This window comes from Oncorhynchus masou, chromosome 5, assembly GCF_036934945.1.
Source record: "Oncorhynchus masou masou isolate Uvic2021 chromosome 5, UVic_Omas_1.1, whole genome shotgun sequence".
Lineage (NCBI taxonomy): Eukaryota > Metazoa > Chordata > Actinopteri > Salmoniformes > Salmonidae > Oncorhynchus > Oncorhynchus masou.
Window position 1 is genome coordinate 80,261,250 of NC_088216.1, and position 26,126 is coordinate 80,287,375.

Genomic DNA, 26,126 nt, shown 5'->3' on the forward strand with positions numbered 1-26,126 from the left:
TGCTCTCCCTCTGTCACACCCACAGTAGGTATAGTGTCACCAATAGCGTAAGTTAGCCTTGGTGTGCTTTTAGGCTGCACCTTTCAAGTCTTTTGAGTGATCTAGTAGAGTCTAGGAGACAGCCTCAGCCCTCAGGTCCCAATGCAGACGATTCTTCATCAGTCTTCTGGGTGACATAGAGGCCTGCCTGCCTGCCTGCCCTACCTGCTACCTGCTTGCCTTCCTGCCTGGTGCCTCTCCTGGCTCATCAGAAAACACCAGACACCTGCAGGCTAACAGAAGAGGAGTCTAGGCTAACTGGACCAGACGTCATCATCACCACTAGTCTACATTACATCTGTTGCTGTCCTGTCCTGTCTACACTCAGCAATAGTCTCATCCTTGCCAGAGACCACCCAGAGACCAGCACACCTTGGCCCAGGTAAGGAGTTGGACAGGAAGACGGCACTCACTTTCTGTGGGGTCTGTGTGTAAGAAAAAGAAAGAAACAGAACTGGCTGCAGGGTGTGTTCTTATGGCTGATTTATCAGGTGCTGTTCACTCTGTGTTGGTCTTATTGTATGTTTTCAGAAAGAAAATGACTTTGCAGTTACCGTGCCTTCAGAAAGTATTCACACTCCTTTACTTTTTTCCACATTTGTTGTGTTACAGCCTGAATTTAAAATGGATTAAAAAATATATTTTTATTTTGTCACTGGTCACTGGTCTAAATACAATACCCCCATAATGTCAAAGTGGATTTATGTAAAAATACATTTAAAAAAATGAAAAGCTGAAATGTCTTGAGTCAATAAGACTTCAACCCATTTGTTATGGCCTAAATAAGTTCAGTAGTAAACGTTTTCTGAACAAGTCACATAATAAGATACATGGACTCACTCTGTGTGAAATAGTAGTGTTTAACATGATTTTCAATGACTACCTCATCTCTGTACCCCACACATACGATTGTCTGTAAGTGAAATCAAACACAGATTCAACCACAAAAACCAGGGAGGTTTTCGAATTTCCTGCACCTATTGGTTATTGGGTCAACTAAAATAAAGCAGACATTAAATATCCCTTTGAGCATGGTGAAGTTATTAATTGCACTTTTGATGGTGTATCAATACACCCAGTCACTACAAAGATACAGGCATACTTCACATTTTCTTTGTCACATGTGCCGAATACAACAGGTATACCTTACCGTGAAATACTTATCAGCCCTTAACCAAAAATGGAGTTTTAAGAAAACTAAATGTAAAAAAAAATATTCACTAAATAAACGAAAGTAATAAATAAAAGAGCAACAATAAAATAATAACGAGGCTATGTACAGGGAGTACCGGTACCGAGTCAATGTGCGGGGGTACAGGTTAGTCAAGGTAATATGTACATGTAGGTAAAGATAAAATTACTATGCATAGATAACAGATAATAAACAATCAGTAGCAGCGTAAAAAAATGCAAATAGTCCGGGTAGCCATTTGATTAGCTGTTCAGCAGCCTTATGGCTTGGGGGTAAAAGCTGTTAAGAAGCCTTTTGGACCTAGAGTTGGAGCTCCGGTACTGCTTGCCATGTGGTACAGGGAGAACAGTCTATGACTAGGGTGGCTGGAGTCTTTGGCAATTTTTAGGGCCTTCCTCTGACACCGCCTGGTAAAGAGGTCCTGGATGGCAGGAAGCTTTGCCCTATTGATGTACTGGGCCGTACGCATTACACTCTGTAGTGCCTTGGGGTCGGGGGCTGAACAGTTGCCATACCAGGCTGTGATGCAACCATGCTCTCAATGGTGCAGCTGTAAAACATTTTGAGGATCTGAGGACCCATGCCGAATCTTTTCAGTCTCCTGAGGGGGAATAGGCGTTGTTGTGCACTCTTCACAACTTTCTTGGTGTGTTTTTGCAAACTCTCAACCTGCTCCACTATAGCCCCGTCGATGAGAATGGGGCCATGCTCGGCCCTCCTTTTCCTGTAGTACACGATCATCTCCTTTATCTTGATCACGTTGAGGGAGAGGTTGTTGTCCTGGCACCACACTTCAAGGTGACTGTCCTATAGGCTGTCCCGCTGTTGTTGGTGAACAGGCCTACAACCATTGTGTCGTAGGCAAACTTAATGATGGTGTTGGAGTTGTGCTTGACCACGCAGTCTTGGGTGAACGGGGAGTACAGGAGGGGACTAAGCACGCACCCCAAAGGGGCCCCCGAGTTGAGGATTAGTGTAGCAGATGTGTTGATGTCTACCCTTACCACTTGGGGACGGCCCGTCAGGAAGTCCAGGATCCAGTTGTAGAGGGAGGTGTATAGTCCCAGGGTCCTTAGCTTAGTGATGAGCTTTGAAGGCACTATGGTGTTGAATGCTGAGCTGTAGTCAATGAACAGCATTCTCAAATAGGTGTTTATTTTGCCCAGGTGGGAAAGTGCAGTGTTGCGTGCAATAGAGATTGCGTGATCTGTGGATCTGTTGGGGCGGTATGCAAATTGGAGTGGGTCTAGGGTTTCTGGGATGATGGTGTTGTTGTGAGCCATGACCAGCCTTTCAAAACTTAAGGAGTGAAATTGCTCAGGGATTTCACCATGAGGCCAAAACAGTTACAGAGTTTAATGGCTGTGATAGGACAAAACTGAGGATCGATTAACAACATTTTAGTTACTCCACAATGCTAACCTAACTGACAGAGTGAAAAGAAGGAAGCCTGTACAGAAAGAAAACTATTCTGTAATACTGCAAAAAATGTTGTGAAGCAATTAACATTTTGTCCTGAATACAAAGTGTTATGTTTGGGCCAAATCCAATGCAACACATTACTGAGTACCACTCTCCATATTTTCAAGCATTTTCAAGCATTTTCGAGGAATTCTTGGTTCTGTCTGCTTTTCAACAGACACTGGGAGATGAATTCCCCTTTCAGCAGGACAATAACCTAAAACACAAGGCCAAAAACACTGGCGTTGCTTACCAAGACGACATTGAATATCCCTGAGTGGCCAGGTTTGACTTAAATCTACTTTAAAATCTATGGCAAGACCTGAAAATGGTTGTCTAGCAATGATCAACAACCAATTTGACAGAGCTTTAAGAATTTTGAGAAGAATAATGGGCAAATTTCACCCTTTGAAAGCTCTTATACACTTACCCAGAAAAACTCACAGCTGTAATCACTGCCAAAGATGCTTCTAAAAAAATGTTTAATCCTCTTAAATCATGTTTTCACTTTGTTGTTAGGGGGTATTGTGTGTAGCAGTTCTTTTGAAGTCAGGTTGTAGCACAAGAAAATGTGGAATAAGTCAAGGGGGATGAACACTTTATGAAGGCGCTGTGTCTTATGGGGTAAACGTCTATGGGGTTATGTTTTATGAAGAGAGATCAAGTATCAGGGAAGCTACTCCAAAAATATAGTTTGCCATGCTACCAATTACTTCACACTGGAAGACGTTAAGCTACACTAAAACTACCCTTAACAAAAATATAGTTGACTAAAGTGACTTTGAAAAAGAAAACTGACCAAAAATATAAACTCAACATGTAAAGTGTCGGTCCCATGTTTCATGAGCTGAAATAGAAGATCCCAGAAATGTTCCATACTGTATACACAGAAAGCATGTTTCTCAAAAAAAAATCAAATCAAATCAAATTTTATTTGTCACATACACATGGTTAGCAGATGTTAATGCGAGTGTAGCGAAATGCTTGTGCTTCTAGTTTCGACAATGCAGTAATAACCAACAAGTAATCTAACTAACAATTCCTAAACTACTGTCTTATACACAGTGTAAGGGGATAAAGAATATGTACATAAGGATATATGAATGAGTGATGGTACAGAGCAGCATAGGCAAGATACAGTAGATGGTATCGAGTACAGTATATACATATGAGATGAGTATGTAAACAAAGTGGCATAGTTAAAGTGGCTAGTGATACATGTATTACATAAGGATGCAGTCGATGATATAGAGTACAGTATATGCGTATGCATATGAGATGAATAATGTAGGGTAAGTAACATTATATAAGGTAGCATTGTTTAAAGTGGCTAGTGATATATTTACATCATTTCCCATCAATTCCCATTATTAAAGTGGCTGGAGTTGAGTCAGTGTCAGTGTGTTGGCAGCAGCCACTCAATGTTAGTGGTGGCTGTTTAACAGTCTGATGGCCTTGAGATAGAAGCTGGGTACTGGACTTCCTGACGGGCCGCCCCCAGGTGGTGAGGGTAGGTAACAACATCTCCTCCCCGCTGATCCTCAACACTGGGGCCCCACAAGGGTGCGTTCTGAGCCCTCTCCTGTACTCCCTGTTCACCCACGACTGCGTGGCCACGCACGCCTCCAACTCAATCATCAAGTTTGCGGACGACACAACAGTGGTAGGCTTGATTACCAACAACGACGAGACGGCCTACAGGGAGGAGGTGAGGGCCCTCGGAGTGTGGTGTCAGGAAAATAACCTCACACTCAACGTCAACAAAACTAAGGAGATGATTGTGGACTTCAGGAAACAGCAGAGGGAACACCCCCTATCCACATCGATGGAACAGTAGTGGAGAGAGTAGCAAGTTTTAAGTTCCTCGGCATACACATCACAGACAAACTGAATTGGTCCACTCACACAGACAGCATCGTGAAGAAGGCGCAGCAGCGCCTCTTCAACCTCAGGAGGCTGAAGAAATTCGGCTTGTCACCAAAAGCACTCACAAACTTCTACAGATGCACAATCGAGAGCATCCTGGTGGGCTGTATCACCGCCTGGTACGGCAACTGCTCCGCCCTCAAACGTAAGGCTCTCCAGAGGGTAGTGAGGTCTGCACAACGCATCACCGGGGGCAAACTACCTGCCCTCCAGGACACCTACACCACTCGATGTTACAGGAAGGCCATAAAGATCATCAAGGACATCAACCACCCGAGCCACTGCCTGTTCACCCCGCTATCATCCAGAAGGCGAGGTCAGTACAGGTGCATCAAAGCTGGGACCGAGAGACTGAAAAACCGAGAGACTGAAAAATGTTGTGAACAAATGTGTTCACATCGCTGATGTCAACGTTGTGAACAGAGTGCACCATGGTGGCGGGGAGTTATGGTATGGGCAGGCATAAGCTAGGGACAACGAACACAATTGCATTTTATCGATGACCATTTGAATGAACAGAGATGCCGTGACGAGATCCTGAGGCCCATTGTCGTGCCATTCATCCGCCGCCATCACCTCATGTTTCAGCATGATAATGCACAGCGCCATGTCGCAAGGATCTGTACACAATTCCTGGAAGCTGAAAATGGCCCAGTTCTTCCATGGCCTGCATACTCATTAGACATGTCACCCACTGAGCACGTTTGGGATCCTTTGGATTGACATGTACGACAGTTTGTTTCAGTTTCCGCCAATATCCAGCATCTTTGCACAGCCATTGAAGAGGAGTGGGACAACATTCCACAGGCCACAATCAACAGCCTGATCAGCTCTATGAGAAGGAGATGTGTCGCACTGCATGAGGCAAATGGTGGTCACACCAGATACTGACTGGTTTTCAATTCCATGTCCCTACTTAACAGATGCTTATCTGGGGCCTAATGAATTTATTTCAGTCGACTGATTTCTTTATATGAACTGTAACTCAGTAAAATCTTTGAAATTATTGAAATTATTTCATGTTGCAGTGTAGGTCAGTACATCCAAAATACTTAATAAATACTTATTATATGTCAATCTGAATTGCAAGAATACTACAGAATCTGTGCTATTGCATCCATCTGTGTATTTTGGATGTTTGTCAATCAATACAGTAATCACCATTCAATCACAAATGTGGCCACAAACCGATTTTTCTGTCATAATATACAAAGTATCTTTCCAATAAGAGATACTGGAGGATCACAACAGTAATAAAAATTAGGCCAGAAAAGTACAGGCACCTGATGGTTTTAGGTTGTACAGAAAAGTAGCTGTTTTGGTTTGGCTGCTACCCAACCCATGACACCATAGCACATGAATATGTCTCAAAATAAATAACAAAGTGCATTTCGCCCACATCATTTTCAGAGATAGAAAAGATAAAGGGTGCAGGTGCTCAAGAGCTCTCCACACTCAAAACATCCAATGCAGGGTAATACATCAGCAATGAAATAATTAGAAAATATAAAAAGGTAACTGAAGCCACCCCTCTCTGAAGATCCTGGCCTGATGCCATTGCAGGTGGAAATGGTCCTGTCACAAGAATAGCAAAATAGCGTGACACAGAAAGAAACCATTCACTCTAGTTCATACCAATGCCTTCTAAGCAAGGAAATAAAAACCAACATCCCTCATTCAAATCCAGTCATGTAGATTCAACCACTATTGTTCATTGATTGATTTATACCAGAGGGCATTGTTACCCTGGAAAGAGTAAGGGGATACTGGGCTTCCATAACATGTTGGGATATGTAGGGATATGTCACAATTAATATATTAGAGATACTTTACATGGTGATGAAATGCTTCTTGATTCTTGCTTACCTTTCTGGGGTCTTTCCAGGTGTCCATAAAGACAGAGGGGAATAACTCAAGAGACTTCATTGGAAAGTAGTCAAGAGGAAATATGTCCAGAAGTGTGTCCCAGGGACATGCTTTCTCATGCTTCACATGCAAATATACAGTATATGTGAATGCTCCTGGGTGATACAGTCATCATGGTTGATTAATATTAATTTGACAGTGAGTCAAGAAGTTATGAAGCAGCTTTTACTGTTTTCTGTAATTACAGTATGTTTCTGTGTTATTGGTCATCCCCCAAATATTTATGTCCACAAAAAAATGTCTAGACTTATTTTTCACCCTTATTTAACCAGGTAGGCTAGTTGAGAACAAGTTCTTATTTACAACTGCGACCTGGCCAAGATAAAGAAAAGCAGTTCGATACATACATCAACACAGAGTTACACCTGGAATAAACAAACATACAGTCAATATAAAGTCTATATAAAGTCTATATACAGTGTGTGCAGGTAATCAAATGGCTACCCGGACTATTTGCATCGTGTGCCCCCCAACCCCTCTTTCAGGCTGCTACTCTCTGTTTATCATATATGTTTAGTCACTTTAACTATACATTCATGTACATACTGCTGCAATTGTGCCGACCAACCAGTGCTCCCGCACATTGGCTAACCGGGCTATCTGCATTGTGTACCACCCACCACCAGCCAACCCCTCTTTAACGCTACTGCTACTCTCTGTTTATCATATATGCTTAGTCACTTTAACTATACATTCATGTACATACTACTGCAATTGGGCTGACCAACCAGTGCTCCCACACATTGGCTAACCGGTCTATCTGCATTGTGTACCACCCACCACCAGCCAACCCCTCTTTTACGCGACCACTACTCTCTGTTCATCAAATATTCATAGTCACATTAACCATATCTACATGTACATACTACCTCAGTCAGCCTGACTAACCGGTGTCTGTATATAGCCTCACTACTTCTATAGCCTTGCTAATGTATACAGCCTGTCTTTTTACTGTTGTTTTATTTCTTTACCTACCTATTGTTCACCTAATACATTTTTTTGAACTATTGGTTAGAGCCTGTAAGTAAGCATTTCACTGTAAGGTCTACACCTGCTATATTCGGGGGACGTGGCAAGTAAACTTTGATTTGATTTGATTTGCATATGAGGTAGGATAAGGTAGGTTAAGGCAATAAATAGGCCATGGTGGCGAAGTAAATACAATATAGCAATTAAACACTGGAATGGTTGATGTGCAGAAGATGAATGTGCAAGTAGAGATACTGTGGTGCAAAGGAGCAAAATAAATAAATACAGTATGGGGATGAGGTAGTTGGATGGGCAATTTACAGATGAGCTATGTACAGGTGCAGTGTGAGCTGATCTGTGAGCTGCTCTGACAGCTGGTGCTTAAGGCTAGTGAGGGAGATATGCGTCTCCAGCTTCAGTGATTTTTGCAGTTCGTTCCAGTCATTGGCAGCAGAGAACTGGAAGGAAAGGCGGCCAAAGGAAGATTTGGCTTTGGGCGTGACCTGCTGGAGCATGTGCTACGGGTGGGTGCTGCTATGGTGACCAGTGAGATAAGGCGGGGCTTTACCTAGCAGAGACTTGTAGATGACCTGGAGCCAGTGGGTTTGGCGGCAAGTATGAAGCGAGGGCCAGCCAACGAGAGGGTACAGGTCGCAGTGGTGGGTAGTATATGGGGCTTTGGTGACAAAACGGATGGCACTGTGATAGACTGCATCCAATTTGTTGAGTACAGTGTTGGAGGCTATTTTGTAAATTATATCGCCAAAGTCAAGGATCGGTAGGATTGTCAGTTTTACAAGGGTATGTTTGGCAGCATGAGTGAAGGATGCTTTGTTTGCGAAATAGGAAGCCAATTCGAGATTTAATTTTGGATTGGAGATGCTTAATGTGTGTCTGGAAGGATAGTTTACAGTCTAACCAGACCCCTAGGTATTTGTAGTTGTCCACATATTCTAAGTCAGAACCATTCAGAGTAGTGATGCTGGACTGGCGGGCAGGTGCGGGCAGCGATCGGTTGAATAGTATGCATTTTGTTTTACTTGCATGTAAGAGCAGTTGGAGGCCATGGAAGGAGAGTTGTATGGCATTGAAGCCCGTCTGGAGGTTAGTTAACACAATGTTCAAAGAAGGGCCAGAGGTATACAGATATTTTACTAATTCCAAGACTTCCCCATTTGAAGTTTAATAGTGTGAGGTATATGCCCTCAGATGGGAAGAGAGCTAGGGGACAGAACATGTTGGTGTCATTGTTATAAAGATTTCAATTGTTACTGAATGACTGATCTTAATAATGACACATTGATATATTATGAACTCTCACCACAAATATTTAAAATGAGTCCCATTCATTGTACTTTTCTCTGCACACAAATTGTATTTTTTTTAATGTGTTTTCAATATCTCTTCATTATTGACACAAGCTTCTTGGGTCTTTACTTTTTGAACAGACCTCATATAAAACACCTGGTTATCAGTGTGTTAAAGATTTCCTCTGACCTCAATTGGAGTTCCTGGTTAAATAAAGGTTAAATAAGACATTATGACATGGTGTAAGGAGAGTCAAAAGGCTGTATTAGGTTATATTTCTCTCAGCAAAGACTATTTCCTGGGAACAGCAGACTTTGCTGGGTATATGTAGCTTCCCAGCATTCTCTTGTTGCGGTAGCAGCATGCCGTAGAGCGCAATCATTATATTTTCTTTTCTTTCGTCTCGGAACTGTTCTTTCATTCGTCGGTTCCAAGTTTCCCGTGAGAAACAATGACAACAAATCCCTGTGGCTCCAGATTTCTCTCTAAACCGTACACATTTACACACACAGCAAACATGCCTGACTATATATACTTCTTTAACCCCAAAATCAAACAGGGGAGCCCTTTGGAGGAGCACAGGGAGAGGACTTAACAAGGGAGATGTGGTGACTGTTGCATTTCCCTATATCTAGTACTTATGCCAACTTTTGTCTCAAAGAGTCATTTTAAACCAGATACAAGTCTTGTAAAAGACCAAGCAGTCAGGGTATTTGACCCCTGTTCCTGAGAAAGTCTCTAGTCACTAGCATCCTAATATTGAAATGGAAAAACCTTTGGATATACAGCACTTAATGTTAAACACATTATTTATATTAAAGAAAGTTTTGCCTTAATGAGCTTCTCATAGGGATAGGACCCAAAACAATAAGTGTTACTTAACCTGACCACCCATCCTACATACTACATGCCTCCATAGAGGACCTGTCCTAGTAAAGCTGGTTAGGAACCACACAGATTCCAGCTGAACATCAAGCTGAGATGCAGATAAGCCAAGAAAGAAAAGAAAGAGGAATGGGATGATGGCTGCCTTCACATCTATAGTCCCTCTGACTGTGTGTCTAAGGCCTGCCCTGAATGGTTACCAGGGATGATGGCTGCCTTCACATCTATAGTCCCTCTGACTGTGTGTCTAAGGCCTGCCCTGATGAGGTTACCAGGGATGATGGCCCTTCAGTCCCTCTGACTGAAGGCCTGCCCTGAATGGTTACTGATGGCTTCACATCTATAGTCCCTCTGACTGTGTGTCTAAGGCCTGCCCTGAATGGTTACCAGGGATGATGGCTGCCTTCACATCTATAGTCACATCTGGTTATAGTCCCTCTGACTGTGTGTCTAAGGCCTGCCCTGAATGGTTACCAGGGATGATGGCTGCCTTCACATATAGTCCCTCTGACTGTGTGTCTAAGGCCTGCCCTGAATGGTTACCAGGGATGATGGCTGCCTTCACATATAGTCCCTCTGACTGTGTGTCTAAGGCCTGCCCTGGATGGTTACCAGGGATGATGGCTGCCTTCACATATATAGTCCCTCTGACTGTGTGTCTAAGGCCTGCCCTGGATGGTTACCAGGGATGATGGCTGCCTTCACATCTATAGTCCCTCTGACTGTGTGTCTAAGGCCTGCCCTGGATGGTTACCAGGGATGGCTGCCTTCACATATATAGTCCCTCTGACTGGTGTCTTAGGCCTGCAATGGTTACCAGATGATGGCTGCCTTCACATCTATAGTCCCTCTGACTGTGTGTCTAAGGCCTGATGGTTACCAGGGATGATGGCCCCCTCTGGCCTGCCTGAAGGTTACCAGGGATGATGGCTGACCCTTCACATCTATAGTCCCTCTGACTGTGTGTCTAAGGCCTGCCCTGAATGGTTACCAGGGATGATGGCTGCCTTCACATCTATAGTCCCTGTCCTGAATGGTTACCAGGGATGATGGCTGCCTGACTGTGTGTCTAAGGCCTGCCCTGAATGGTTACCAGGGATGATGGCTGCCTTCACATATAGTCCCTCTGACTGTGTGTCTAAGGCCTGCCCTGAATGGTTACCAGGGATGATGGCTGGCTGCCCTCTGACTGTGTGTCACTATCCCTCTGACTGTGTGTCTAAGGCTGTCCCCAGGGATGATGGCTGCCTTCATATATAGTCCTCTGACTGGTTACAGCCATGAATGGTGATGACTGCCTTCACGGACTGTGTGTCTAAGGCCTGCCCTGAATGGTTACCAGGGATGATGGCTGATTTCACATATATAGTCCCTCTGACAAGGCCTGCTGAATGGTTACCAGGGATGATGGCTGCCTTCACATCTATAGTCCCTCTGACTGTGTGTCTAAGGTCTGAATGGTTACCTGTGTCCCTCTGACTTGTGTCTAAGGCCAGGGATGATGGCTGCCTTCACATCTATAGTCCCTCTGACTGTGTGTCTAAGGCCTGTCCTGAATGGTTACCAGGGATGATGGCTGCCTTGACATCTATAGTCCCTCTGACTGTGTGTCTAAGGCCTGTCCTGAATGGTTACCAGGGATGATGGCTGCCTTCACATCTATAGTCCCTCTGACTGTGTGTCTTGTCCTGAATGGTTACCAAACTCTATAGTCCTTCTGACAAGGCCTGTCCTGAATGGTTACCAGGGATGATCACATCTATAGTCCCTCTGACTGTGTGTCCTTAATGGTTACCAGGGATGATGGCTTCCCTGGGGTTAGGGATGATGGCTGCATGTTTGCTGCCCTGGATTTACCAGGGATGATGGCTGATTTCACATCTATAGTCCCTCTGACTGTGTGTCTGACCTGTCCAGCAAATTAATTCTCCTGGAAAAAGACCAAACATGGATCAGGCACCCTTAATCCTTGCCATGTTTGCTAATGGAAAAAGCTAAGGCTACATTTGCCAGGCTAATGGGCTTAGTGCCAGCTGTTACAGAGGAGAGTGGACACACAGCAGGCTAGCAGGGACACTGCCTGGTGCTTTTTTTAATCTGACCCCTGGTGAAGGGAAAACTCAATGGGTTATCCCTAGACCCTTAGCGGGACATTGGGAGATAAAAGGAGGAATGGGGGAGGGGGTAGACTGGGGGTTGGAGACACAGAGCATAGAGAAATAGAGAGAGAAAGAGGAGAGTAGAACTGTTTTGGGGAGGATTACTTCATTTCCTTTAGGGTGGTTACAGCTCTGGGACTGATACAGAGTTGTTGTAGGTCTGGCAAGTGTGTTCCTGCAAGGATTATTTGGGTAATGCTAAACAAGCCTTTTTCCCACCCCAGGGAATATTGTATGACAAGGTTCTTCGTTTCTTTGATAAAACAACAATATAACAAGTGGAAAAATGGATCAACTTAAATCTTTTGTCCTTATTGATGGCTTCGGTGGCTGTTGCTGGGTGTGGCACGGTAGTGATATAACTGTTTTATTAATACTTTGGCTCACAGTCTCTTTGGACAAACAAAGCATGTCACTCTTTGAGCATGTGCTATGTGAGAGCAAGCATCTTTTAACATAGCACAACTACTGATAACCCTGTCTGTATGACATCTATGCTCCTTCCCTTCTACAACCTGTGGCAGCAGGTAGCCAGGTACACTTAACCATAGTGAGGTCATCCTGTGATTACACTGGCTTCCTCTTGATGTTGACTTAGGATGGAAATTTAAAGCCAGTAGAAATGCACCTGTGAAGAAAATGTTCTAAAGGTTTTTCCTGTTCAGGTCACGTGTTGAGAAATACCTCTGGGACATTTTACATGAGGCAGGGAAAACTACTGAAACCAACATGTAGGTAAACAGAGTGAATTTACACAAGGGTGCTCTGGAGTCACACCCGGCACCGCAGTCCATCTGGAGGACTCACACCCACAATCCCCTGGAGGACTCACACCCACAATCCCCTGGAGGACTCACACCTACAATCCCCTGGAGGACTCACACCTACAATCCCCTGGAGGACTCACACCTACAATCCCCTGGAGGACTCACACCCACAATCCCCTGAAGGACTCACACCCACAATCCCCTGGAGGACTCACACCTACAATCCCCTGGAGGACTCACACCTACAATCCCCTGGAAGACTCACACCTACAATCCCCTGGAGGACACGCACCCACAATCCCCTGGAGGACTCACACCTACAATCCCCTGGAGGACTCACACCCACAATCCCCTGGAGGACTCACACCCACAATCCCCTGGAGGACTCACACCTTCCCCTGGAGGATTCACACCACACAATCCCCTGGACACCCTACAATCCCCTGGACACCCACAATCCCTTGGAGGATTTCACACCTACAATCCCCTGGAGGACTCACACCCACAATCCCCTGGAGGACTCACACCCACAATCCCCTGGAGGACTCACACCCACAATCCCCTGGAGGATTTCACACCCACAATCCGCTGGAGGACTCACACCCACAATCCCCTGGAGGACTCACACCTACAATCCCCTGGAGGACTCACACCTACAATCCCCTGGAGGACTCACACCCACAATCCCCTGGAGGACTCACACCTACAATCCCCTGGAGGACTCACACCCACAATCCCCTGGAGGACTCAAACCCACAATCCCCTGGAGAACACACACCCACAATCCCCTGGAGGACTCACACCCACAATCCCCTGGAGGACTCACACCCACAATCCCCTGGAGGACTCAAACCCACAATCCCCTGGAGGACTCACACCCACAATCCCCTGGAGGACTGACACCCGCAATCCCCTGAGGCCTAACACCCACAATCCCCTGGAGGACTCACACCTACAATCCCCTGGAGGACACACACCCACAATCCCCTGGAGGACTCACACCCACAATCCCCTGGAGGACTCAAACCCACAATTCCCTGGAGGACTCACACCTACAATCCCCTGGAGGACTCACACCCACAATCCCCTGGAGGACTCACACCCACAATCCCCTTGAGGACTCACACCCACAATCCCCTGAAGGACTCACACCCACAATCCCCTGGAGGACTCACACCCACAATCCCCTGGAGGGCTCACACCCATAGTCCCTCTGATGGACTTTCTTACAGTTTTGTAACTGTTGCATGTTTAGCAGCCGGAGCTTTGGGCACGGATAGTTTCTCGAAGGTACTGTGATTTTGATTTACTGCTGGAGTAACACCTACTGCATAAAATGACATGTTCATAATACCTTGTTTTGGAATTTCAATAATTTCAATAATTCCAAAACGTTATTACAATTTGGCTATCAGGAAGCTCGTTTAGGTCACTGGCAACATCTTCTTTACATAGTTCTCAGTGAAAGAGTCTTTTACGTTTTCCTGTCCGACATTGAACTGATTTGAATATGAAATAAGAGAGCTAGTGCGTGCTATTGCTCATCCCCACTTAAATAAATACTTTGGGTCAACAAGTAGGCTATGTGAAAGTGTCAGAGAATTATCCGCATAGCACTCAGATGAAATGGTGTTGCAGGATCAAACACCATTTGATGACAAACCGTTGTTATTCATTATTTCATCATCTTAACTTTATGAATGTGGCCAATGCACTGTATCTTCACACCTACAGTATATAAACATATCAAATATAAAATACTGATGTACTACTTTGACCTTTGACCTGTAAATATTCATGACTATTGTAAACTATATTTCCATTCCAGGAGGCAGCAGCCATGTCGAGTCCAGGGGAGAGTCTATCATCAGAGTGCAGCAGCTCATTGTTAACGCCCTGCCTAGGTCTGCCCGAGAGAAACATGGGACACAGGGCCGGCTGGGAGATGGAGGACACCAAGCCCTGCATGGAGGCTCTGGAGCATTGTGGGTTTCCAGGCCTCTACCTGTCCTGCTTCGACATGCTCTTTACCGAGGACTCCACCTGGCTGGTGAAGGTGTCCGAGGCCTCCCCGGGTCTGGCCTGCGCCGTGCCTGTCCCTGTACCCAGGACGGTGCACGGAGAGGAGCCAGAGCAGTGCCCCGTCATCGACAGCCAGGCCCTGGGGCTCTCCCCGGGGCTAGAGGGCCAGGAGGAGGAGCGATCCCTGGAGCAGGTCCAGAGCATGGTGGTCGGAGAGGTTCTGAAGGACATCGAGACAGCCTGCAAGCTGCTCAACATCACCCCAGGTAGGTACTGGTACTGTAATAAGCTGCCACTCTCATTCTAGAAATATTATTATTAGAGTTTATGGATATTTCTGTTTGAAGCTATGTTCTGTGGTGGATACTCATTCCATGTCCAATGTCCAATTAATTGATGGTTGTTACTAGAGGTCGACCGATTAATCGGAATGGCTGATTAATTAGGGCCAATTTCAAGTTTTCATAACAATCGGAAATCGGTAATTTTGGACGCCGATTTCACCAATTTTTTATTTATGTATTATTATTATTTATTTATTTACACCTTTATTTAATCTTTATTTAACTCGGCAAGTCAGTTAAGAACACATTCTTATTTTCAATGACGGCCTAGGAACGGTGGGTTACCTGCCTTGTTCAGGGGCAGAACGACAGATTTTTACCTTGTCAGCTCAGGGATTCAATCTTATGTTTAACTAGTCCAACGCTCTAACCACCTGCCTCACGAGGAGCCCGTCTGTTACTGAAATGCAGTAAGAAGCCACGGTAAGTTGCTAGCTAACATTAAACATAATCAATCATAATCACTACTTATAACTACACATGGGTGATGATATTACTAGTTTATCTAGAGTGTCCTGCGTTGCATATAATCGATACAGTGTGCATTCGTGAAAAAGGACTGTCGTTGCTCTAACGTGTACCTAACCATAAACACCAATGCCTTTCTTAAAATCAATACACAGAAGTATATATTTTTAAACCTGCATATTTAGCTAAAAGAAATCCAGGTTAGCAGGCAATATAACCAGGTGAAATTGTGTCACTTCTCTTGCGTTCATTGCACGCAGAGTCAGGGTATATGCAACAGTTTGGGCCGCCTGGCTCATTGCGAACTAATTTGCCAGAATTGTACGTAATTATGACATAACATTGAAGGTTGTGCAATGTAACAGGAATATTTAGACTGATGGATGCCACCCATTAGATAAAATATGGAACGGTTCCGTATTTCACTGAAAGAATAAACGTCTTGTTTTCGAGATGATAGTTTCCGGGTTTGACCATATTAATGACCTATGGCTCGTATTTCTGTGTGTTATTATATTATAATTAAGTCTATGATTTGATAGAGCAGTCTGACTGAGCGATGGTAGGCACCAGCAGACTTGTAAGCATTCATTCAAACAGCACTTTTGTGCATTTTGCTAGCAGCTCTGCTGTTTATGACTTCAAGCCTATCAACTCCCGAGATTAGGCTGGTGTAACAATGTGATGTGAAATGGCTAGCTAGTTAGCGGGGTGCGCGCTAATAGCGTTTCAAATGTCACTCGCTCTGAGACTTGGAGTAGTTGTTCCCCTTGCTCTGCATGGGTAATGCTGCTTCGAGGGTGGCTGTTGTCTTTGTGTTCCTGGTTCGAACCCAGGTAGGAACGAGGAGAGGTATGGAAGCTATACTGTTACACTGGCAATACTAAAGTGCCTATAAGAACATCCAATCGTCAAAGGGTAATGAAATGCAAAGGGTATAGAGAGACATAGTCCTATAATCCCTTAATAACTACAACCTAAAACTTCTTATCTGGGAATATTGCAGACTCATGTTAAAAGGAACCACCAGCTTTCATATGTTCTGAGCAAGGAACTTAAATGTTAGTTTTCTTACATGGCACATATTGCACTTTTACTTTCTTCTCTAACACTTTGTTTTTGCATTATTTAAACAAAATGTATTTATTTGAGGCTAAATTGATTTTATTGATGTATTATATTAAGTTAAAATAAGTGTTCATTCAGTATTGTTGTAATTGTCATTATTACAAATACATTTTTTTTAAATCGTCCGATTAATCGGTATCAGCTTCTTTTTTTTGGTTCACCAATAATCGGTATCGGTATCGGCTTTGAAAAATCATAATCGGTCGACCTCTAGTTGTTACATCAGCATTCTGTGCATTTCATATTTGATGTGGGCTACAAACCATAGTCCATGCACTTTCTCCGAATTGTTATTCTATGGCTGCCATCGCTACATGATCCTGTCTCCTTTTCAAGAGCATTAAAAGAAGGTTGACTGACTGAAAGCTCAGCCATAATTAATGAAATCAAATGACAAATCAAATCAAATTTTATTTGTCACATGCTCCAAATACAACAGGTGAAATGCTTACTCACTACAAGCCCTTAACGAACAATGCAGTTCAAGAAATAGAGTTAAGAAAATATTTACTAAATAGACTTAAGTAAAAAAAAAATTAAATGAAAAGTAACACAAGAAAATAACAATAACGATGCATAAGAGACCTTAGCAGCAACATTATGTACAAAATAAGTTACAAACAATGCGTCAAAACTAACAAAATAGCATATAATGTGCATCTGACTTGAAGTGTGCAGAGACTTTTTCCGGTTTCTCCAGTTTTGCCTTTTGCCTCCAGCACCTTCACTAATCAGCTGTGGGTGTGTGGTAGATTCTTCTTATTATCTAATAGCATTAAGAACGCCATGGCCAATCATTCTAGCGTATTCATGCATTACTGTCCAGGTATTGACAGAGGTATTGATGTATTGATTCAGAGCAGACAAGTCTCCCCGAGACAAAAGATACTCCTGCTGCTAGATGATAATAGCTGGATGACAGCTCGATAAATAATGATATCTCTCTGACGCAAGTCATGTTTGTCTGCTCCAGGATCTGTATAATCCCAACCTTTGCATGCATTTAACACATACCCAACAGGACTTTATGGGAATGACGTTGTTGCTTGCCTGCCAGCCGTGTACACAGTACTTGGGTGAGGTCTGTTCAACTGGCAAAGCAAACAGCAGGTTGAAGGAATACAGTACTGTATGTGTACTGTAAGATGTCTTCAGTCAGTCACACCCTGACATTTCAGAGCCCCTCGTCCTGCTGCTGCTGCTGTTGTATCGAAAATGTGGTGTCGTGGTGCCTTTCAACTGATGAAAACGATTGTAGAATACACAACAGAACAGTACCGTACCTTATGCAAACCACCATTCTCCCCAGCTCATGCCTGTGATTAGAGTTTACCCAGAGTGAACCTCAGAGAAAATACTAGTCAAATAAACAGCTTGAGATGAAGACAGGGATAGGCCTCTGACTGACAGCATTTGTGTTTGTATATGTCTGCATACATACATATACATAGATACATATAGGGAGGGATCTATTCAGGGTAGTTCAAGAGGGTTACCAAAACAACGATGAACACAGTAGAGATTCTAGATGTGTGTGTGGTCCCAATACCACAGTGTCACTTGATCTTTGATCTCACACACACACACACACACACACACACACACACACACACACACACACACACACACACACACACACACACACACACACACACACACACACACACACACACACACACACACACACACACACACACACATACGTTTTTTTTAACCCTGAAAAGATCCTTCCTTATTGAAGGTCAACAGACATGCAGTTGACAGTTATCGTAAATGTTACTGCTAGTTAATAGTACTGCTAGCTAATAGTTTCTATAGATGTAAAGGGGACAAACCCCCCCCAAAGTTATATTTTTATTGTTTTTTTCTGTTATCCCCAGACCCCATGGAGTGGAGCTCGGGGAACGTTCAGAAGTGGTTGCTGTGGACAGAGCATCTGTACAGACTGCCTCAGGCTGGAAAGACCTTCCAGGAGCAGACTGGGAAAGACCTGTGTGCCATGAGTGAAGCGGACTTCAGGCAGAGGGTCCCTCAGTGTGGAGACACTCTGCACGCCCACCTGGACATCTGGAAGTCAGGTGTGTTATAATAACTGTATGACTGGTGTGGACAGTCAGGCATGCTATAATACATGCAACATGTAAAGTGTTGGTCCCATATTTCATGAGGGAAGCTTACCTGCGTACTCGTCGTCCTCACCAGGGTCTTGACCTGACTGCAGTTCATGGAGCAACCGACTTGAATGGGAAAACGCTCACCTTCGATGGCCGCATGCACGCTGGAGAAGTGTGTACCAGGCAGATTGCAGACATTGTGCATGGCGTTGTGTGGGCGAGCAGTTTGCTGTCAACATTGCGAATAGAGTGCCCCATGGTGGTGGTGGGGTTATGGTATGGCATATGGCTGCCCATTATATTAATGCTAATTTGAATGCACAGAGATACTGTTACGAGATCCTGAGGCCATTTTCATCCACCCCCATCACCTCATGTTTCAACCCCATGTCGCAAGGATCTGTACGCAATTCCTGGAAGCTAAAAATGTTCCAGTTCTTCCATGGCCTGCAAACTCACCAGACATGTCACACATTTAGCACGTTTGGATGCTCTGAATCGACGTGTACGACAGCGTGTTCTAATTTACGCCAATATCCAGCCACTTCGCACAGCCATTGAAGAGGACTGGGACAACATTCCACAGGCCACAATCAACAGCCTTATCAACTCTATGCGAAGGAAATGTGTAATACTGTATAATGCAAATGGTGTGGTTTTCTGATCCACACCCCTATTTTTTAAAGGGTATCTGTGACCAACAGATGCATATCTGTATTCCCAGTCCATAGAATAGGGCCTAATGAATTCAGTTTGATTTACCTATTTCCTTACATGAACTGGAACTCAGTAAAATCTTTGACATTGTTCCATGTTGCGTTTATATTTTTTCTCAGTGTAGCTGTGTGCCTGGCTTAGACATTCAGCTGTGTTATAATACTGTAGCTGTATGACTAGCGCAGCCAGTCAGCTGTGTTACAATACTGTGGCTGTATGACTAGCGCAGACAGTCAGCTGTGTTACAATACTGTGGCTGTATGACTAGCGCAGACAGTCAGCTGTGTTATAATACTGTGGCTGTATGACTAGCGCAGCCAGTCAGCTGTGTTACAATACTGTGGCTGTATGACTAGCGCAGACAGTCAGCTGTGTTATAATACTGTGGCTGTATGACGAGCGCAGACAGTCAGCTGTGTTATAATATTGTAGCTGTATGACTAGCGCAGACAGTCAGCTGTGTTATAATATTGTAGCTGTATGACTAGCGCAGACAGTCAGCTGTGTTATAATATTGTAGCTGTGTGCCTGGCTTAGACATTCAGCTGTGTTATAATACTGTAGCTGTATGACTAGCGCAGACAGTCAGCTGTGTTATAATACTGTAGCTGTGTGCCTGGCTTAGACATTCAGCTGTGTTATAATACTGTAGCTGTGTGCCTGGCTTAGACATTCAGCTGTGTTATAATACTGTAGCTGTGTGCCTGGCTTAGACATTCAGCTGTGTTATAATACTGTAGCTGTATGCCTGGCTTAGGCAGTCTGCACATACTGTGCTACTGTTTTCTATAGTGAAGCTTGTATTATTCTGTTCAAACAATACAACAATTAATCTCTCTCTTTTTGTATCCCCTTCCTTCTCTCCCCACAGCTGCCTGGATGAAAGAGAGGTGTTCAGTTGGAGACAGCAAAATCACAGGTAGGTTTAGCCTATTAGCTTTGTTAGGACAGAAAGTGACATGAATCTCGTTTCTCCAGGACCAGAGTGTTGTTGGCCCTTGGGAAGGAGTAGTGACAGTTGTGTTCATAGCTCCTAGGTAAAAGAGCAGAGGGTCATGTATAGTGCAGTCTTGTTGGCAAATATGTGTGTGTATGTGCTCATCCCTCCCCCCTCTGTGCAGGCGGAGAAGAGCTGTGGTTGGAGGCAGACTCGTCGTGCTCAGGCCAGCCCATTCACCTGTGGCAGTTCCTCAGAGAGCTGCTCCTCAAGCCCCACAACTACGGACGCTGCATCCGCTGGCTCAACAAGGAGAAAGGTGAGCCAGGCAGGCTGTGTGACCGCCAAGAACTGGGATGGTATAAGTTCAGAAGTATTTTCAACTCTGCAATAATCCATCCTCTTCTCTCTTCTAATGTTTATTATAATTGTCTAATTTCATCAAAAAGACAGAAAATGACAATTGAATGGAGTGACAATGTATTCCATATCTAATCCCACTCTGCTGTCTGCCAGGTATTTTCAAAATCGAGGACTCTGCTCATGTGGCAAGACTCTGGGGACGGAGGAAGAACCGACCAGCGATGAACTATGACAAGCTGAGCCGCTCCATACGGCAGTATTACAAGAAGGGCATCATCCGCAAGCCTGACGTCTCCCAGAGACTGGTCTACCAGTTTGTCCACCCAGTATAAGGGGAAGGAGGAGCACAAAGGCCTATTAAAGAAAAGACCACACAATCACACCTTGGTCTTGAACATTACACAACCAAGCTGAAAAGGGGTAAAACACCTGGCCAATCCCTGTCAGTACACATACCCTTTGCCAGTACGGAAGTGTCAGCTGCCAAAGCTGGCAAATGAAGATTTTATTTTTTTTAACGCAGAGAAGAAATTTGAGACAAAAATGTTAAGTGATCTTTCTGGACTGCCCCCCCACACACCCCCACCCCGCCATTTGAACTGCCTTTTTAATCTGCATGATCTGCCTGTCCTTGTTTTCCTATTGTGTAATTTAACCAATAATCAGTATCTTAAAACTACACTGTAGAATGAAGAACAGTTTGTTGTTTGTTAATTTATCAGATCTGTTCCCCGTCTTCCATCTGGGAATGTATTTAGAAGTTTTGCTTCAGTAGCATTCAGTTCTGGCTGTTATCCAGAGGAACAAACAGCTCCCTCTTTTTTTACTCATCACATGGCACACTTCGGAATTCTCCCGAAAGGCATTTACAATAGAGAATTAGAGCAGTTCACTGAACCTGAATGGGAGTGCATCAACAACTCCTTGACAGCAAACTCATACAGCCACCACAGTCATCCGACCGTCTCCTATATGCGTGCTCCATTAACTTACAGTGGCAAGAAAAAGTATGTGAACCCTTTGGAATTACCTGGATTTCTGAATAAATTGGTCATAAAATTAGACAAGCAAAGTCTGCTTAAACTAATAACACACAAACAATTATACGTTTTCATGTCTTTATTGAACACAACCTGTACACATTCACATTGTAGGGTGTAATAAGTATGTGAACCCTTGCATTTAATAACTGGTTGACCCTCCTTTGGCAGCAATAAACTCAACCAAACATTTTCTGTAGTTGCAGATCAGACCTGTGCAACGGTCAGGAGAAATGTTGGACCATTCCTCTTTACAAAACTGTTTCAGTTCAACAATATTCTTAAGATGTCTGGTGTGAACCGTTCTCGAGGTAATGCCACAGCATTTTAAATCGGGATGAGGTCAGGACTCTGACTGGGCCACTCCAGAAGACGTATTTTCTTCTGTTGAAGCCATTCTGTTGTTGATTTACTTCTGTGTTTTGGGTCGTTGTCCTGTTGCATCATCCAACTTCTGTTGAGCTTCAATTGTCGGACAGATAGCCTTACATTCCCCTGCAAAATGTCTTGATAAACTTGGGAATTCATTTTTCCATCGATGATAGCAAGCTGTCCAGGCCCTGAGCCCCAAACCATGATGCTCCCTCCACCATACTTTACAGTTGGGATGAGACTTTGATGTTGGTGCGCTGTGCCTTTTTTTTCTCCACACATAGTGCTGTGTGTTCCTTCCTTCCAAACAACTCAACTTTAGTTTAATCTGTCCACAGAATATTTTGCCAGTAGCGCTGTGGAACATCCAGGTGCTCTTTTGCGAACTTTTTTTTTTTTTCAGATGTGCAGCACTGTTTTTTTTGGACAGAAGTGGCTTATTCCATTCCACCATTATTGCTTCGTGTTTAACGTATGGTAAACTCGTCAACAGAGATGTTAGCATGTTCCAGAGATTTCAGTAAGTCTTTAGCTGACACTCTAGGATTCTTTTTAACCTCATTGAGCATTCTGAACTGTGCTCCTGCAGTCATCTTTGCAGGAGGGCCACTGCTAGGGAGAGTAGCAACAGTGCTGAACTTTCTACATTTATAGACAATTTGTCTTACTGTGGACGGATGAACATCAAGGCTTTTAGAGATACTTGTGTAACCCGTTCCAGCTTAATGCAAATCAACAATTCTTAATCTTAGGTCTTCTGAGATCTCTTTTGTTTGAGGAATGGTTCACATCAGGCAATGCTTGTGAGTGTTTTTTATAGGGCAAGGCAGCTCTAACCAACATCTCCAATCTTGTCTCATTGATTGGACTCAAGGTTAGCTGACTCTTGACTCCAATTAGCTTTTGGAGAAGTCATTAGCCTAGGGGTTCACATACTTATTCCAACCTACACTGGGAATGTTTTAATGATGTATTCAATATAGACAAGAAAAATACAATAATGTGTGTTATTAGTTTAAGCACACTGTGTTTGTCTATTGTTGTTGTGACTAAGATGAAGATCAGATCAAAAAATCCTACAATGTGATTTTCTGGATTTTTTTTCTCCTTTTGTCTGTCATAGTTGAAGTGTACCTATGATGAAAATTACAGGCCTCCCTCATCTTTTTAAGTGGGAGAACTTGCACAATTGGTGGCTGACTAAATATTTTTTTGCCCCACTGTATATACACACATTCACATATATAAACTCAGCAAAAATAGAAACATCCTCTCACTGTCAACTGTGTTTATTTTCAGCAAACTTAACGTGTAAATATTTGTATGAACATAAGATTCAACAACTGAGACATAAACTGAACAAGTTCCACAGACGTGTGACTAACAGAAATGGATTAATGTGTCCCTGAACAAAGGGGGGTCAAAATCAAAAGTAACAGTCAGTATCTGGTGTGGCCACCAGCTGCAATAAGTACTGCAGTGCATCTCCTCCTCATGGACTGCACCAGATTTGCCCGTTCTTGCTCTGAGATGTTACCCCACTCTTCCACCAAGGCACCTGCAAGTTCCTGGACATTTCTGGAGGGAATGTCCCGAGTCCACACCCTCCGATCCAACCAGATGTGTTCAATAGGATTGAGATCCGGGCTCTTCGCTGGCCATGGCAGAACACTGACGTTCCTGTCTTGCAGGAAATCACGCACAGAACGAGCAGTATGGCTGGTGGCATTGTCATGCTGGAGGGTCATGTCAGGATGAGCCTGCAAGAATGGTACCACATTAGGGAGGATGATGTCTTCCCTGTAACACACAGCATTGAGATTGCCTGCAATGACAACAAGCTCAGTCCGATGATGCTGTGACACACCGCCCCAGACCATGATGAACCCTCCACCTCCAAATCGATCCCGCTCCAGAGTTCAGGCCTCGGTGTAACGCTCATTCCTTTGACGATAAACGTGAATCTGACCATCACCCCTGGTGAGACAAAACTGGGACTTGTCAGTGAAGAGCACTTTTTGCCAGTCCTGTCTGGTCCAGTCCTGTCTGGTCCAGTCCTGTCTGGTCCAGTCCTGTATGGGTTTGTGCCCGTAGGCAACGTTGTTGCCGGTGATGTCTGGTGAGGACCTGCCTTACAACAGGCCTACAAGCCATCAGTCCAGCGTCTCTCAGCCTATTGCAGACTTTCTGAGCACTGATAGAGGGATTGTGCGTTCCTGGTGTAACTCAGGCAGTTGTTGTTGCCATCCTGTACCTGTCGCTCAGGTATGATGTTCAGATGTACCTATCCTGTGCAGGTGTTGTTACACATGGTCTGCCACTGCGAGGATGATCAGCTGTCCATCCTGTCTTATGCAGCTCACAGTACGGACATTTAAATGTATTGCCCTGGCCACATCTGCAGTCCTCATGCCTCCTTGCTGCATGCCTAATGTACGTTCACATAGATGAATAGGGACCCTGGGCATCTTTCTTTTGGTGTTTTTCAGAGTCCGTAGAAAGGCCTCTTTAGTGTCCTAAGTTTTCATAACGGTGACCTTAATTGCCTACCGTCTGTAAGCTGTTAGTGTCTTAAAAACCGCTCCACAGGTGCATTCATTAATTGTTGATGGTCATTGAACAAGCATTGGGAAGCAGTGTTTTAACCCTTTACAATGAAAATCTGTGAAGTTATTTGGAGTTTTACAAATTATCTTTGAAAGACAAGGTCCTGAAAAAGGGACGTTTCTTTTTTTGCTGAGTTTATATACATACACACATACTTTTTTTTTAGAATATACCTTTATTATTCCCCAGCATACCACCCCTCCCCCAATTGGAGTAAACTAACAAGCAATAATATTTAGGCTTCTACCTTCAGTTTATACATATTATACACATTTTACAGGCACAATCTATTTTACAATAGTTATATTTTGCTTGTTTTTAGTCCTTCCTCGTCTGATTTCTATTTGTAACTGTACTATTTCACAAAATTTCTGAACATACAGTATATACATTTTACAGGCCCCGTATATTTTACATTGGTTATCTTGTTATTAGTCCCACCCTTCAGCTCCATTCAACCCCTCCCATCTATTTCTTAACACCATCCATTTTGGATTTCTCTTTGCCATATATTTTTTAACTGTGCTGTGATACTTCACAAAAGTACTGAACATTTCTATTGTCATAGCTTGTCAATTAAAGGTAAAAAAATGTTGCTCAAATAATTATTATATTATTGATTGATTGACTATGACTTTTCAAATCGCCCAGTGTTGCTATCTGCTGCGTTTGTTCTAGGTAAACGTTGCAATTCTTCAGCCATTCCTGTACCTGTGACCCAAAACGAGCTACATATGGACAATACCAAAATAAGTTATCTAATGACTCTGCCTCCTCACAGAAAAATCTGCAGAGATGGGAAGATTGTGTCCCCCTTATATATAACATTATATTGGTTGCAAGAATTTAAAATAAAAAAATGTGAAGTTTTGAATCCGGCGTTGTTTTGCTTGACAGTTCATAAACCATGTGCCATGGAATAGGTACATTGAAAATCTCTTCACAACTATTTTGCAATTTATATGGCACAGCTGTCAATTTAAATGAAATTGGTATATGTTTTTATTAATCACAATTTTCTTTAACCATTTATGGTCTTTATTAATGCAGCACCAAAATTCAAAAGGTACTTGTACATCTAAACAATCTTTTTGAAGGTGCATTTTAACAGTTGAACAAGATGAAGGAAAAAGGAAAACGCACACTGCTCTGGATAGTGTCACTGATCTTCAATAAGCCTACGTATCTGCCTCACAGCCTTCGTCAGAGCTTTTGGGATTTAAAAAAATGTGCACCCTAGCCACACCCACATCCGTTCCACTCATCGAAAGGGGTTGAGGCGACGGAAAAACAAATAAGTGCTACCAAATATAACAATATACATTTCATAAATATTGCCAATATTACAGAATGTTATGAAGAGTGATCAGATGAATTGCAAT

The 26,126-nt window shown here is 43.6% G+C and overlaps 1 protein-coding gene across 1 annotated transcript; it reads left to right on the forward strand.

The window, feature by feature from the left end:
* Positions 1–25,618, forward strand: LOC135540343 (SAM pointed domain-containing Ets transcription factor-like). The gene is made up of 6 exons (XM_064966934.1): positions 1–421; positions 14,461–14,920; positions 18,475–18,672; positions 20,297–20,344; positions 20,547–20,681; positions 20,879–25,618. The coding sequence occupies exons 2-6, from the start codon at positions 14,473–14,475 to the stop codon at positions 21,055–21,057; spliced, it is 1,008 nt and encodes a 335-aa protein (XP_064823006.1). The 5' UTR covers positions 1–421; positions 14,461–14,472; the 3' UTR covers positions 21,058–25,618.
* The last annotated feature ends 508 nt before the right edge of the window (positions 25,619–26,126 follow it).

Bases quoted from the DNA above. Each gene is read 5' to 3' on its own strand.
- LOC135540343 (XM_064966934.1), top strand. From the start codon at position 14,473: ATGTCGAGTCCAGGGGAGAGTCTATCATCAGAGTGCAGCAGCTCATTG. The intron at 18,673-20,296 runs GTGTGTTATAAT...CTCTCCCCACAG, and splicing joins CCTGGACATCTGGAAGTCAG to CTGCCTGGATGAAAGAGAGG. The intron at 20,345-20,546 runs GTAGGTTTAGCC...CCCTCTGTGCAG, and splicing joins TGGAGACAGCAAAATCACAG to GCGGAGAAGAGCTGTGGTTG.